The 13,459-nt window shown below is 42.2% G+C and overlaps 1 protein-coding gene across 1 annotated transcript in view; it reads left to right on the top strand.

Annotated features, from left to right (window-relative positions):
* The window catches only part of col7a1l (collagen type VII alpha 1-like), a gene marked incomplete at its 5' end in the record, with an annotated part of 157,394 nt that overhangs the window by 63,332 nt on the left and 80,603 nt on the right, over positions 1–13,459 (top strand). The window contains 20 exons of the mRNA XM_079552197.1: positions 1,964–2,026; positions 2,108–2,140; positions 2,371–2,442; positions 4,348–4,407; positions 4,497–4,532; positions 5,964–6,044; positions 6,354–6,389; positions 6,475–6,519; positions 6,842–6,910; positions 9,405–9,440; positions 9,702–9,728; positions 9,918–9,956; positions 12,361–12,423; positions 12,496–12,534; positions 12,622–12,675; positions 12,751–12,783; positions 12,874–12,936; positions 13,074–13,118; positions 13,215–13,250; positions 13,325–13,351. Of these exons, the coding sequence (XP_079408323.1) occupies positions 1,964–2,026; positions 2,108–2,140; positions 2,371–2,442; positions 4,348–4,407; positions 4,497–4,532; positions 5,964–6,044; positions 6,354–6,389; positions 6,475–6,519; positions 6,842–6,910; positions 9,405–9,440; positions 9,702–9,728; positions 9,918–9,956; positions 12,361–12,423; positions 12,496–12,534; positions 12,622–12,675; positions 12,751–12,783; positions 12,874–12,936; positions 13,074–13,118; positions 13,215–13,250; positions 13,325–13,351 (957 nt within the window). The remainder of the gene's footprint in view (positions 1–1,963; positions 2,027–2,107; positions 2,141–2,370; positions 2,443–4,347; positions 4,408–4,496; positions 4,533–5,963; positions 6,045–6,353; positions 6,390–6,474; positions 6,520–6,841; positions 6,911–9,404; positions 9,441–9,701; positions 9,729–9,917; positions 9,957–12,360; positions 12,424–12,495; positions 12,535–12,621; positions 12,676–12,750; positions 12,784–12,873; positions 12,937–13,073; positions 13,119–13,214; positions 13,251–13,324; positions 13,352–13,459) is intronic.

The raw sequence follows: 13,459 nt of genomic DNA, 5'->3' as shown, positions 1-13,459 counted from the left end.
CCAGTGACCACGCCCACCAGATATAGACTTGGTGCACTACAAAAAGTAAATATCAAGCATTGACTTAAATGACTTGAATTGAGGAAATATATCTTGTTTTGAGCGGTTTTCATTCATTTAGACACTTTTGCTGATCGGACCAAGTTTACTTTGCTTGTTTGAGGACATTTCAGACCAGTTCTAGGGTAAATCTCGCTTGAAATAAGAAAGTCAAATTGCCAATGAGAAAAGACCAATTTTCTTTTCCCATTGGCAAAGAAAATGACCTGAAATAAGGACGAAATGTATCGAAACGAGTCAGAAACATCTCAGAACAAGTGAAATAATCTAGGACAAATGTCCAACAACTTCTTAACTAGTCAAAACAACTAAAATTTGGATTATTATGCTCAAATTGAGATGTTTATACTGATGTAGTTAATTACTTTTTGCAGTGTGAGTGTGGATGGTGAACACCCAGTGGCTCCTTGTCCGTCAGATGTGTGTCCTCCATGTGCAGAGACACAGCAGAAGCCTGAGGAAGCACGAACCCCCGGAAGAAACCATGTTCAGGCCCTACGTCTGCTGTGTATCTGCACATGGAGGAGACGGGCCACTCTTTTGAGAACACGGCCTTGAGCGAAGTCGTGTCTAGGGCCCTCGCCAGTGACGTCAGGTATTCACCATCCACACCCACCTATCTCTGCTAAACCAGTGGCTCAAGATCACCCACTGTGCCAGGTTAGGCTCCAGTGGCAGTGAAGGATGGGTCAAGTTTCAAGTTTAATGGTTTTGTATAGCCCAATATCACAACAGAAGTCGCCTCACAGGGCTGCACCAAACATTAAGGCAATAAAACAGAGCAATAAATATGACAATTAAAAGTTCAGGTGAATTCAGGCAAATAGAATGTCCAATAGGAGGGCGTCCCCCGTCCTTAGACTCTCCAGCACGGCAAGGAACAACTCAAAAACCCGGCAGGAGAAAAGAGAAACCTTGGGGAGAACCACAGAAGGAGAGATCCACTCCCATGGACGGACAGGCTATAGAGACCCAGGGCCGAAGGATCCCTCAGCAGACGGGCCAAGATCACAGACCGTCCAGTCCTCAGATTCCAGAATGCAGGTTCCTCCGTTCACCCAGGGTTCCTCCGTTCACCCAGGTTCCTCCGTTCGATCTAGACAGGCACTCCCGAGGGACAGTGGGACAGGAAACACCATGTGAATAGTGATGAACAGACTACAGATAAATTAAATATTGTATCATGATAAGACAAAGTCTGCAGTAAGAAGAAGAGGATAGCGCTCAGTGGACCGTACTCCCCACAGCAGTGTTCCTCCTGAGGCAGCTTTACTTCAGGCTGTGGGTCAGAGCTTTACTTCGGGCTGTGGGTTAGAGCTTTACCAAACTGACCTGATAATAAGCTCATTCGAAGAGGTACGTTTTGAGCCTAGTCTTAAACGTAGGGACTGTGTCTGCTTCTTTAACGTGGGCTGGGAGTTTATTCCATAAAACCGGAGCTTGGAGCTAAAGACTCTGCCTCCTACAGTAATTTTGGAGACTCGAGGAATCACTAGTTGCCCTCAGTTTTGACAGCGGAGAGCTCTGGTTGGCTGATATGGAATGACAGTGTCGTGGAGATAAAGCGAAGCTAAACCCTTTATGGATTTAAATGTGAGGAGCAGGCTTTTAAATTTTATTCTAAACTCAACAGGAAGCCAATGGAGAGACTTTAGCACAGGTGTGATGTGTTCTCTTCTCTTTGTCCGCGTTAACAATCTTGGGTCACACACAGAGGACCTCACTGAGACAGGACAATTCCCCATGAGGCAACAACCACTCTGCCACGATGCACATCATTCTCATCCTGACTATGCTACACTGAATTAACAAGATAAAAGGCCACAAAGACAACCGACAGGGGATTACACGACACATCTGTTAACTTCACATCGTTGTGTTTGTCGTTTTCCAGGGGGTGACGGGTCCAAAGGGCTTAAAGGGAGACGACGGCCAAAGAGGCGTTCCCGGAGATCCAGCCAAGGGTGTAAGGAACTGTTTTGTTTAGACATCAGTAAAGTATGGAGGTAAAACTCGTGCTCACTTTCCCCGTCGTTTCTTACAACAGATAATTGGCCCAACTGGGAAAAAAGGAGCCAGGGTGAGTCTGGATGATTGTTTGAAACTTTGTGACTAAAATGATCTTTTTTCACTTTTTTTTGGGCAGCTAGTAAGTGTTCTATCATGTCAGATTTGTTGGCAGCAGGTCGTCCTTTAGTCCATACTTCTTACTCATCCAAAAACGTTGTCATATTTTGATTTTGTTGCTTAAGTTTTGTTGATTTGGACGACTGAAGGCTAATAAAGTCTTGTTGCTCTGATGTTGTTTAGGGTGACATTGGTCCAGTTGGCCCCACGGGTCCCCAGGGAATAAAAGGTGAACCAGGAGACAAGGGAACAAAGGTAAACAAACTCACATTTCATATTTCATCCTGATGGCTGTGTCCGAATGTCCACACGGTTCCCTATATGTCGTGAACTATATAGTGGACACGCCATTTTGTAGTGGGGTCCGAAACCGTTAAGGGAAACGTTGCTAAAGTTAGCTGCAAGTTAGTGGCGATGCTTTAAAGGGGGGGTATTATGCAAAATCGACTTTTTCAAGCTTTACCTCATGTTATTATGTCACTCCCTCATTAAAAACATGCCTGAAGTGTTGCCTTGGCACATTCACGTATTTTTGAGTAATCTGTAAAAACTCTGATGGCGGCCATTTTAGGGATAGGTTTGCCTGAGTCCTCCTAGGAACGCCCCCACCTCCTGGAGACGCCTCCGAGCTTTCGTCACCAGCCGAGTAACCAACCACTGCTCCTCAGCAGAACCCCCTCCCCACTGATGCCACAGACAGCGTGTGGAGGGGGCGTGTCGGAAAGGCTCAGAGGTTCTTAAAGAGACAGAGGCCTATTTCAAGACATTCGCTACAGCCATTTTGAGAGAGACATTTTATACAAGGCAGTTATTCTAATTTACTGCATTTACAGACCAACAGAAGGTTTGGTCATCATTGTAGTGTGATATAGACTGGTGCTATGTGATTGAAAAGAGCATAATACCCCCTCTTTAAGAAGATTGATTTGTATTGATTCGAATATTCGGTGTACCTTTTAAAATATCTAAGTGCTGATTTTGTGTTTATTTGCTAAACTGGTCAAGGGGAAGGTCAGGAGGATGGATGGATTATGAATTCAGCAGTTTGGGGGTTTCTGAGCTTGATATAGAATGCTCTTTCTTTCTGATCTAGAAACAAAGTGAAAATGTAAACATAAGTATGAGAAATACTTTTGAGTTAGTTAGTTTTGTGTTATGTATGTGAAGCTTTTATGGCAGCACTAGACCTAGACAAAATGCTGAACATTTAAAGCAGAACTAAGTAACTCATGCCCCTAGAGGCCATAAGCGGCACTGCAGGTGTCGTAGCATGTTGCGGTTTTTTTTTGTGTGTAATTATCTGTGAGAGTAAATACTACGCTGACAGAAAAGACAAAGGGAGAGAGGGATATTGTACATCCAATTACACAATGGAAATAACTTTTTTCATTCAAACTTTGCTGTAAATACTGGTAAAGCGGCGCTAGCCCACAGTTAACTTTGCCCGTTAGCCTGTTAGCTTCTTCTCCATGATTCCATTAGTGTGTGTTGGGTCTCCGGCTCGGTGCAGGGAAAGTTGCAATTGTGATTTTCTTGTCAGAGACACCGGGGGGAGAAGAAAGACCCTCCGATCATCCCATTAACACTTTTATTACATCCAAAGGGACTACGGAAAGGATTTATTAAGGCAAACAAGTTACTTAGTTCTGCTTTAAATCCCGTTAAAGGTGGGGTATTAAGCAAAATAGGCCTCTTAAAGCTTTTCCCCATGTTAAAATGTTGGTTTCTCATCATAAACATACCTGGAAATGGGATTCGAGCCACTTGCGCACCTTTGAGTGCTCTTCTCCAGTAGCTTTTTGTAGTATCACAACTTACAGCTCCCAAAAACGTCCTCCAGAGGTCCAACGTATCCAGAAAATCACTTCATGGGCACAGAGGTGTATTTCTTTTCTCTTTTTTTTTGCTTTATTGTAAGGGAGGGGCTTATGGTTGCTCACATGAAGGTTCAGGAAGTGAATCTACTAGATATTTTAGTTTTGGCTGATCAATATTGCATAAGCTTAATACCCCCTCTTTAATGATGAAGTGTAGTAGCAGTTCAGGGAAAAGGGCGCTGCAGAATCCTCTATAGTTTGGGGATGGGAAGGGGTACGGTGGACATTTGGACACAACCAATGATGAACTTCATTTTTCTCATCTCTAAATGTCGGGATTCAGGGTAGTCCTGGCTTTGGTATCCCCGGTCAGCGCGGTCCAAAGGGGGAAAACGGAGAAAGAGTGAGTGATTGATTCTACCTTTTATTTGCAGTGAGTGAAATGAGTCGCTTCACTCGTTTCTGATCATGTATGTGTTTTATTGACTTCAGGGAAATGTGGGATTATCTGGAAAACCTGGCCCAAAGGCAAGTAACGTTTCAAATGCTTGTGAGTGCTTGTAGTGCTAATAGGGCGTGAACCCTGAAGGTGAGCGTTTGTAGTTGTGCAGATTTTTTTCTATTTCTATTTATTGCATAGTGGCCGAGACATCTGGATGTGCACGTCGCTTTCATTTCCATTAAATCAAAATGGCAGAGATTGATTATTTAGAAAACATATCATCTGCAGAAATTCAAATATCCCTGTGTCTCCATGGGGTCTTGTTATACACTGTGTTTCCAATGACATTACGCGTAGTTCCGGCCGCCATTTTGAATACTGAAGTACAATTATGCAGGACAACAACATGTAACAATATCTCTACTCAGAAAAATGAAAGACAGCTGACTGACAGAGGCATTTTTATGTACTCGTAAGAAGATAACCCCAGAGACGCATGTTTATGTGGAAAAAAAATAGCAAATGTGTCACAGACGTAGCAGCTCTGTCTGTCGAGCTACAGCAGGATGTGCTAAAGATCTGCTTCACTCCTCAGACTAAACCATCAAACCATCAAAGAAGAAACAGAAAACCTTTCTCTGTGATATTTACAGTCTGTCATGTCAACAGAGTGTCAGTCTGAGTCAGTGTTTAAGCTGCTCAAGACGTTAGCATGCTACCGTGCTTTCTCTTGGAGAGGTCAGAGCTGAGTTGTTGAAGCAAAATGCTAACTGATAGCATGCTAGCATCTTGAGCAGACTCACTGTTTTTTTCCACATAAACATGCGCTCTCTGGGGCCGTGTTTTTACTGTTATCTTTCATTCGAATCCTGAGAAGAGATATTGTTACATGTTGTAGTACTGCATAATTCTAGGTCGGTATTCAAAATGGCCGCCACAACAACAAAGGTCACATGACTGAAAGGCATGTAGAAAACATTCCTTTAGGAATGAGGCAAATTTCTGCCATCATTGTGCATGGTAGACAATAAAGTGTTTTCTATTCTATTCTATTCTATTCTATTCTATTCTATTCTATTCTATTCTATTCTATTCTATTCTATTCTATTCTGTTCTATTCTTTTCGTCTTGTTAACCTCTTACCCCCAACATAAGCGAGCACATTTTCTCCAGTTCGGCTTCACTGAGGCCTCATTTGAAAGCTAATACCTGCAAAACTGATAGTAACCTTTGTGTTGGGTGGTTGACGCATTTTTATCACACTTTTTTGAGTGTTTTTGTCTCTTTTTTTTTATAGTTTTTTGTTGTGTTTTCATTAGTTTTTCATTGCATTTTTATCTCCCTTTTGTGGCTTTATGTTGCTTTTTCATCACTCTTTGGTTTGCTTTTTTATTGTGTCGTCGCTATTTTGACGCTTTTTCCAAGAAGCTTTTAGATCTGAGTAAAGGCATCCTGGAGAAAAGGTGCTTGGCTTGGGTGGGGGTTAAGAGATTAATCAAACCGTTTTCTATTTCCAGGGTCAAGATGGTTTTAAGGGTGACAAAGGCAGTGATGGGTCACCCGGAAGTCCCGGAGATCCAGGATTAAGAGGTAAAGATGTAAGTAAATCTTGAATGGTTGTTGCAGAAATTAATAGAAAGTATTTGCGCGCTCAACAAAAATAAACGTGTTAAATGATGGTTTTGGTTATTCATTTTCAAACGTGACAACACAAAGGCACTTCTGCTGCTGAAAAAACATCTGGTTTGATTTTGAGACAATGTTACTGGCAATTTGTGGCTTAATTAGAGGCAAATGTTATTTCTTAGTTATTAAAATGTGTTTTTTGGACGCCAAGAATGGATTGCCAACACACCAAACATACCATGAGAGTGTAATTATATTTGTCCATTTCTCTGCGTGTACAGGGCGCTCTTGGAGTGAAAGGAGACCAAGGATTAAAGGTAAAGTGTTTGTACTTCTAAGTTTTCGCCACAGTTTTAAGTTGTATCTCTTTATTAATTTGTGCCTCAAACTTGTCTTTCACAGGGAGACGTAGGACCACCTGGAGAACCTGGAGACAGAGGCATTAGGGTTAATATTTGTGTTTAAAAAAAACTAATGATTGAGTTATATATGTTTAAAGGGACTAGATGGAGTTAAAGAAAAACATTAAATTGAGTATTTTCCTCCCCCTACATGTTCCAGAAATATCCTAATGTGTAGAATGAGCTCACACTTATTCACCACAACTGCCTCTAAAATCCTGCACTGTCGCTCAAAAAGTTGTAAGTAAGGCCTGAGGTGGCAGTAGCGAGTATAAAATGACAGCTTTCATCTAGTCCCTTTAACACTGCCTCATTTTTTAATACTTGTTTGTGTCTAACGATCTGATCATTTCCATCTTTCTGCTCAGGGTCCACTTGGTTTGCCCGGTCGCCCCGGAGACCAAGGCGACAAAGGAGACTCTGGCTCTGGTCTGCCGGTGAGCTTTAAAAGATAAACACAACAATAAATCCACCAAAAGAACAAATGTGGAATACGCCCAGAGGTATTAACCTCTTAAACCCAGCGCATTTTCTCCAGTTTGGCTTTATCCAAATCTATATCTCATTTGAAAGCTAAGACCTACGAATTAAGCTTAATGTTTTGGTCACATTATTGTCGCTCGATCAGTTACATTGCACTTAAAAAAAACCCTAAATATAGCCAAAATGCTACAAAAAAAGCAATGAAAATATGCTTTCCAATGCGACATTACGATCTCCAGTCGAGAAGCTTTTAGATTTGGGTAAAACTGGAGAAAATATCCTCGGTTAAGGGGTTAACCACATTATTATTAACTGTCGTGAACATACAGCTGTGCGCAAAAGTTTACATACCCCTACCCTTTTTACCATTTTTCAAAGAATATGAATGTTTTTTTTCACTCATAGTTAGTGGTTGTGTGAAGTCGTTTGTGGTGATAAAACAGAGTTTGCTCTTTTTAAATCATAATGACTAAAGAAAATACCAAAATGACCCTAATCCAAAGTTTACATACCCCCATTCTGTGTATTGCCCCCTTTAGCATCAATATTTCCTATACGCAAACTACGCAAGGTGCGTAGGGCCCCCGCAGTCACAAGGGCCCCCGCAGTCGCAAGGGCCCCTGCATCTCAGTCAAACTACGGTGTTGTTTCACTGATTAATCAAAACTGTCTTCTTATCTAGCAGAGAATCAGGACAGTAGTTTGGTGAGTAAAAAGCCGTTCTAAGTGGCCTTTTTGTCTCAAAGAGGAGTTGAATCCTGCCGGTTCTCATGAGCACAGTTACTTACAGTAACTCTAGTTCTCTGAATGTTCACAGTCTAGAACGAATTGGGCTCCTCACAGGCTAGTTCTCAGTGGTCAGAAAGAAATAACCACCAGGAGCAGGTTTCAGTTAGTTTTAAATTAGCGGTTCCCAAACTGTGGGTTAGGGACCAGAGGTGAGAGAATGGGACCATTTGCCATTTACCATTTTAAAAAGCGGGGGAAATAGACTAGTAGTCGTCCTAAATCTCAGTCTGACAGTGGCTTAGTGGTTAGTGCTGCTCACACAGTGGGACGGGGCCTGAATGGAGGTCATTATGTTCCACTTCTGCCCTGCACTACTGCACAGTGGAACTGTTTTTGACCGTAAATGGATTTGCTCTTCGTGGAATAGCCATGGGATATGTACTGTAGGGCCCCCATGTAGATTTTTGCTTGGGGCCCCAGAAGGGCCAGCACCCGCTCTGGGTTCTGTATATACCGTGAATTCTCTAATACTGGCCTGTATTCCATTAGCGGCCGGGTCTCTGACAGAGGCCGGGTTCGCGGCTGGCGGAGGCAAATTAAAGCCGGTGTCTAAAACAGGCCGGGGCTTTTATTAGAAACTATAGCGGTAGAAATATTCCCCATGTTAGGAATTTGTCTCATACTTGTGTAAATGAAAACTCACGTGCAGGAAGTAAACAAACGGGAACCCGGGCCGAGGGGGACGCTGTGGAAGAGCTGATCCGAGCGTAACTTTGACACAGATTTAGCCACTTTTCAAACCTCCTGTGACTATTTGTGGAAACAGGGCAACAAATGTTGTGTGACCCTCCAGGGTTTTAATAAAGTCTCCATCGCGTCTTCAAAGCACGTCCAGCTGCTCCGTGTGCAGGTCAGTCCCACGCCTCAAAATAACTCCTCCCATCAGCGCGAGCGTCTCGTCTTCTCTCGGGTCAGTCTCATGATCGATCACAAACACAAACGCTCCGTCTAAACTCGCCTTTTACACAAGATAACAACAAATAATCCGGTCCGCGGTAAAAACGAAACAGAAACCTGCAGTGACATTGATGTCAAAGCTCCGCTAACAGCAACAAAACACTTCCTGTTGTCCCGACAAAATAAAAGTCGTCAATGTTCCAGCCGCTGGGAGAGGGTTTGAAATGTTAATTAATAAATGAACCTAATATTTTAGGTGCAAATGGACACAAATCTCGTTTTTCTTCATTTTCCTGGTCGTCCGTTTTGCTCAAATAGAAATAAAGGCCTGTCTCTAATTGTGGCCTGGTTCCAATAAAGGCCTGGTCCTTGACGCCCTTGAGTAAATAAAGGCCCGGGCCTATATTAGAGCATTTACGGTAATCTAATGGTAAAGCGTCCTCTTGATCATAAACTTTTAATCAGGGTAATTTTTGGTACTTTCTTTATTCATTATGATTTTAAAAGAGCAAACTCCGCTTTTTCACCACAAATGGCTTCACACAACCACTATGAGTGAAAAAACACATTTGTGTTATCTTTCATATTCTTTAAAAAATAGTAAAGAAAAATCCACTGTATGACTTTCCTTCCCACTAAACAACAGGCGTTTAATGTTGCAGTGCTGCTGAGATCGCACCCACATAACCAATTATTGATACTCATCTTTACACGGATTTTGAACGGCTTTGTACACCGCTGTGATCCCCCTCTGTGTTGCAGGGTACGGACGGGACCAAGGGACAAAAAGGAGAGCCGGTATGTTCGTTCATTGTCACTTGGCCCCTGGTTGAATAGTTCTCTTATTATTGTTGTTTATCAGTTATTGTGTGTTACACCCCCGTGACGGCGCGATTTCTGCTCAGATACGTTAATTATTCCAGTTTTTGTGTGGGTCATCCTCCAGCGATCCTTTATGCTGCAGATTTTAATTGCTTTAGCGGTGGCACATTCATATGATAGCTGCTTTATTGTCATTTTTGTGTGTGTTTTCTTTGTGTCATTGGTTTGGCCACTAAGGGAAAACCAGCACCGCCGGGACAACAAGTAAGAAATATTCCACAGCTTTTCTCCTGTCTGATGTTGTACATGTGCAGTTTCTATGTTCCACAAGTGAATAAATGCCACTTTAAATTTCAGTCATTGAAAACGCAACTAAAAGAATGGAAAATTTCAAAACAAGGAGTCCCTTTGTGTGAATATACTTTGTCTTCTTTCTATTGTTTTGAAATTTAGATTGTCGGTGATAACAACATTTTCACCAGAGTCATTAAGGTAAGTTTTATCCTGGAAAAAAAATGTGTGGAATATAACAGTTATTTGTAGAGAACATTTCAGTGTTTGAAATGACATTAAAAGCGAAGAGAAGGGGAAACCGGGGCTGGATGTAACATTTCTTTTTGTAGAGTCCGTTGTTCATCAAGAGCCACTCATACAATAAATGAAAGTAGGTTTTTTGCTTCTTTTTTTCCATCTCATTGCGTTAAATAGTTATTAACCGACAAAGACAGGAGCATTTCTTGTGAGATAATAAAACGAAATAGGTCTTAAAGTAGTACTAAGTAACTTGTTTACCTTAATAAATCCTTTCCACAGTTCCTCTGGAGGTAATGCAAGTGTTAATGGGATGATTGGAGGGTCTTTCATCTCCTGGTGTCTCTGGCCAGAAAACCACAATTTCAACTTAGCTGCCTACGGGTCAGAGCCGCCAATACACAGACATTTATATGGTTAGTCTGGTGTTATAAGTGATTCGCCTCAGGTGCTCTGTGGAGCGGGTCAGACTGTTTTTAATGCAGGCTAGCTGATACTGTAGAAATGCACTAGCCTTGCAGTAGCCGAGCGCCACGAAACTCTTCAAACATAAGAACTGCATGAATTACAAAAAAAAAATATCTCCAGAAATCAGCAACATTCTGGATAACTAGGTAATGAGGCCCTATGTCAAAAATCCTGAAACATCCCTTTAAGGACAAGTCCAGCTCATTTAAAACAGAAGAAAGGGCACTGGTAAAAGATTGTTGTGTCGCGGCCGCCATCTTCACTGTTTTGGTTACGGCCTGGAGGAGCAATGGTTGATGGGAAATCCTAGCGCGGAAGATGACGCCTCCCGTGCTATGATTGGCTCGTCTTGGTTTTGCTGGAGTCAGCGAGATTCAAATCGCACAATTCCAGACTGGATCCCCGTGTATCTCTTAAAGGAATAGGCCACCGTTTTTACATACTGAGATATGTTCTTACCTTAGCTTTGACGAGTTCTTTAGGACCTGTCTGGTCTTCACCCGTGCCTTCAGTCACGTAAACACAGCGCAGACGGCGTTAGCATTTAGCCTCTCCCTCTCTCCACTATAGCTCCAAAACAGGTCAAGATAGAAGCTACCAAGCTCTTCCACGTTTTCCCTATTTAAATATGGTTATGTGAAGTGTTACACTACAAAGTATAATTACACAAAATTAAACAATGTGGATTTTCTAAGCGGATAAAAGGGGGAACTATATTGTAAGGCGCAATAATACCAGGAGTAATTTGAAATCTGCGAAGTAATCTTCACTTTACTGTGCGGATGCCAAACTACTCCTGGTATTATTACGCCTTACAATATAGTTCCCCCTTTTATCCGTTTAGAAAATCCACATTGTTTAATTTTGTGTAATTATACTTTGTAGTGGAACACTTCACGTAACCATATTTAAATAGGGAAAACGTGGAAGAGCTTGGTAGCTTCTATCTTGACCTGTTTTGGAGCTATAGTGGAGAGAGGGAGAGGCTAAATGCTAACGCCGTCTGCGCTGTGTTTACGTGACTGAAGGCACGGGGGAAGATCAGACAGGTCCTAAAGAACTCGTCAAAGCTAAGGTAAGAACATATCTCAGTATGTAAAAACAGTGGCCTATTCCTTTAACATGGAGCATAAGTCTGGCTTGTGCCCGGCTAGAAGCTTATTACAGCAGTTGAATCGGTATGTTAGCAGAGCAGGGTTCACGACACAACTTAGTGCAGCTTTCAACCTGATGTTCAATTACAGTATCAAGCCACAGCGCCCCCTGTGGCTTGATGTTGTTATTGAACAATATCAAGCCTAGCCTTTTTGTATAGATACAGACGGCATCTCGTCATAGAAGGGGGTGTAGCTTCGTCGAGGGGGAAAATAGAATCTTTAGAGAAACACAATTTTCCCTCTTTTTAGCCATTTTCTGGTGTAATATGAACTTATTTATCACATAAATGAAGTCAAGTGTAAATCGGGTCCATATGGATATTTTCTCACAGCAGATTGTTCAGTAGAAGTGAAAAAACGGCAGTTGTAGCAAGCGCTAGCTAACCGTTGGCATTAGCCCGATGCTAACATGTAGCATGAAGTTAGCATTCTCCGTTATTCATGTATTTATGAGCTGTTGAACCACTTTGCTCCACCCCATGTCTTTGTTTCTTTATTTAGCAGAAACTATATTCATAATTCAGCATTTGTTACAGTAGTTTTTGAATAATTAGACAAAGTTTAGATTTTTTCAGAATTGTTTTCCCCTTTAACTGTTTTCAAGAATGACCATATATGGGCGATTCCAGAGATGCCGTCTGTATCTATAGCTTAAAAAAAGGCTAAGCCAACCCATGTGACAACCAGCCCTGGTCTCCCCTACATTTAAAGCACTTCATGGGTCGCTCTTCTCTGCTCAGGGTGAAGCGGGCGAGCCTGGAGAGCCTGGCGTAAGAGGAGACACAGGACCACCGGGACCACGCGTGAGTAACACTCTGATCCACGCAGCACCGCAGTGACGGTGGACGTTTATGCTTTTTTCTATGTTTCCACAGGGACCTGAAGGAAAACCGGGCTTACCTGGGTCAACACAGGTACGTGACAAGCTTCATAAAGTGTGTTTTTTTTTGTTTTTATAAGGGTTAATAATGAAAAGGACTTGATGTTTTGTGTCAATGAAGAGTGAAGGTGGTAAAGATGGACTCGACGGTTTACCAGGAAAACATGGACAAAAGGTGCCAAAAATCTTTTCTTCAAACAAAACAAAATATTTTACAGAAGCGCCCTCTGAATAATGTTTTCTCTTACAGGGCGAACCGGGACAAAAGGGTGACACTGGGATGGTAATCATGCATCTTAAATTGTAGTACTATTAAAATGTCCACACCATCTCCACTGAATGAATTCATATATTTGATTTGTGCTTTGAGTAGAAAGGAGAAAAGGGAGACGGCAAAGTTGGGATAGCAGGAATGCCCGGTTTACCAGGAACCCCTGTGAGTAGCATTATGTTCATTTCGCCCGTGGACAGTAAAGCGAACGGTGCCGTTTCAAACATTCGCCTTGTGTGACTTTCTACGATTCTGTCCAAACTGCAAAACGTGGAGCATGTTTAATGTCTCGCTCTCTGCAGGGGCGGCCGGGCATCGATGGGAAGCGGGGTCTGGCCGGAAACACCGTGAGGGACATTTGGTTTTTACAGCTTAAGCCATTTGTTACGACCAGCTGAGTTTTCTAAACGATATTGTGAAATTGCCATGTCTTCTTTTCACAGGGAGACAGAGGACAGAAAGGAGAAGACGGCAGGAAGGTAGTCCAGACGTCGAAGAATGATTCGTCCAGTCATCATTTGTGATTACAATTAAACATTTTGTTTTGTTTCAGGGAGAAAAGGGCGATGCTGGTGCAAATGTGAGTGATTTCCCAAATTGTGAACTGGACTAAAAATGAGCTCGTCTCCGCAAATGTCGCTGAGCCTTGTTGTAATTTATCGCTCACCTTCTGCTGATAAAGATTTCT

This window comes from Gobius niger, assembly GCF_951799975.1.
Source record: "Gobius niger genome assembly, chromosome: 2".
Taxonomy (NCBI): domain Eukaryota; kingdom Metazoa; phylum Chordata; class Actinopteri; order Gobiiformes; family Gobiidae; genus Gobius; species Gobius niger.
Note: the sequence above shows the minus strand (reverse complement) of the source record. Positions and strands in the feature narration are given on the sequence as shown.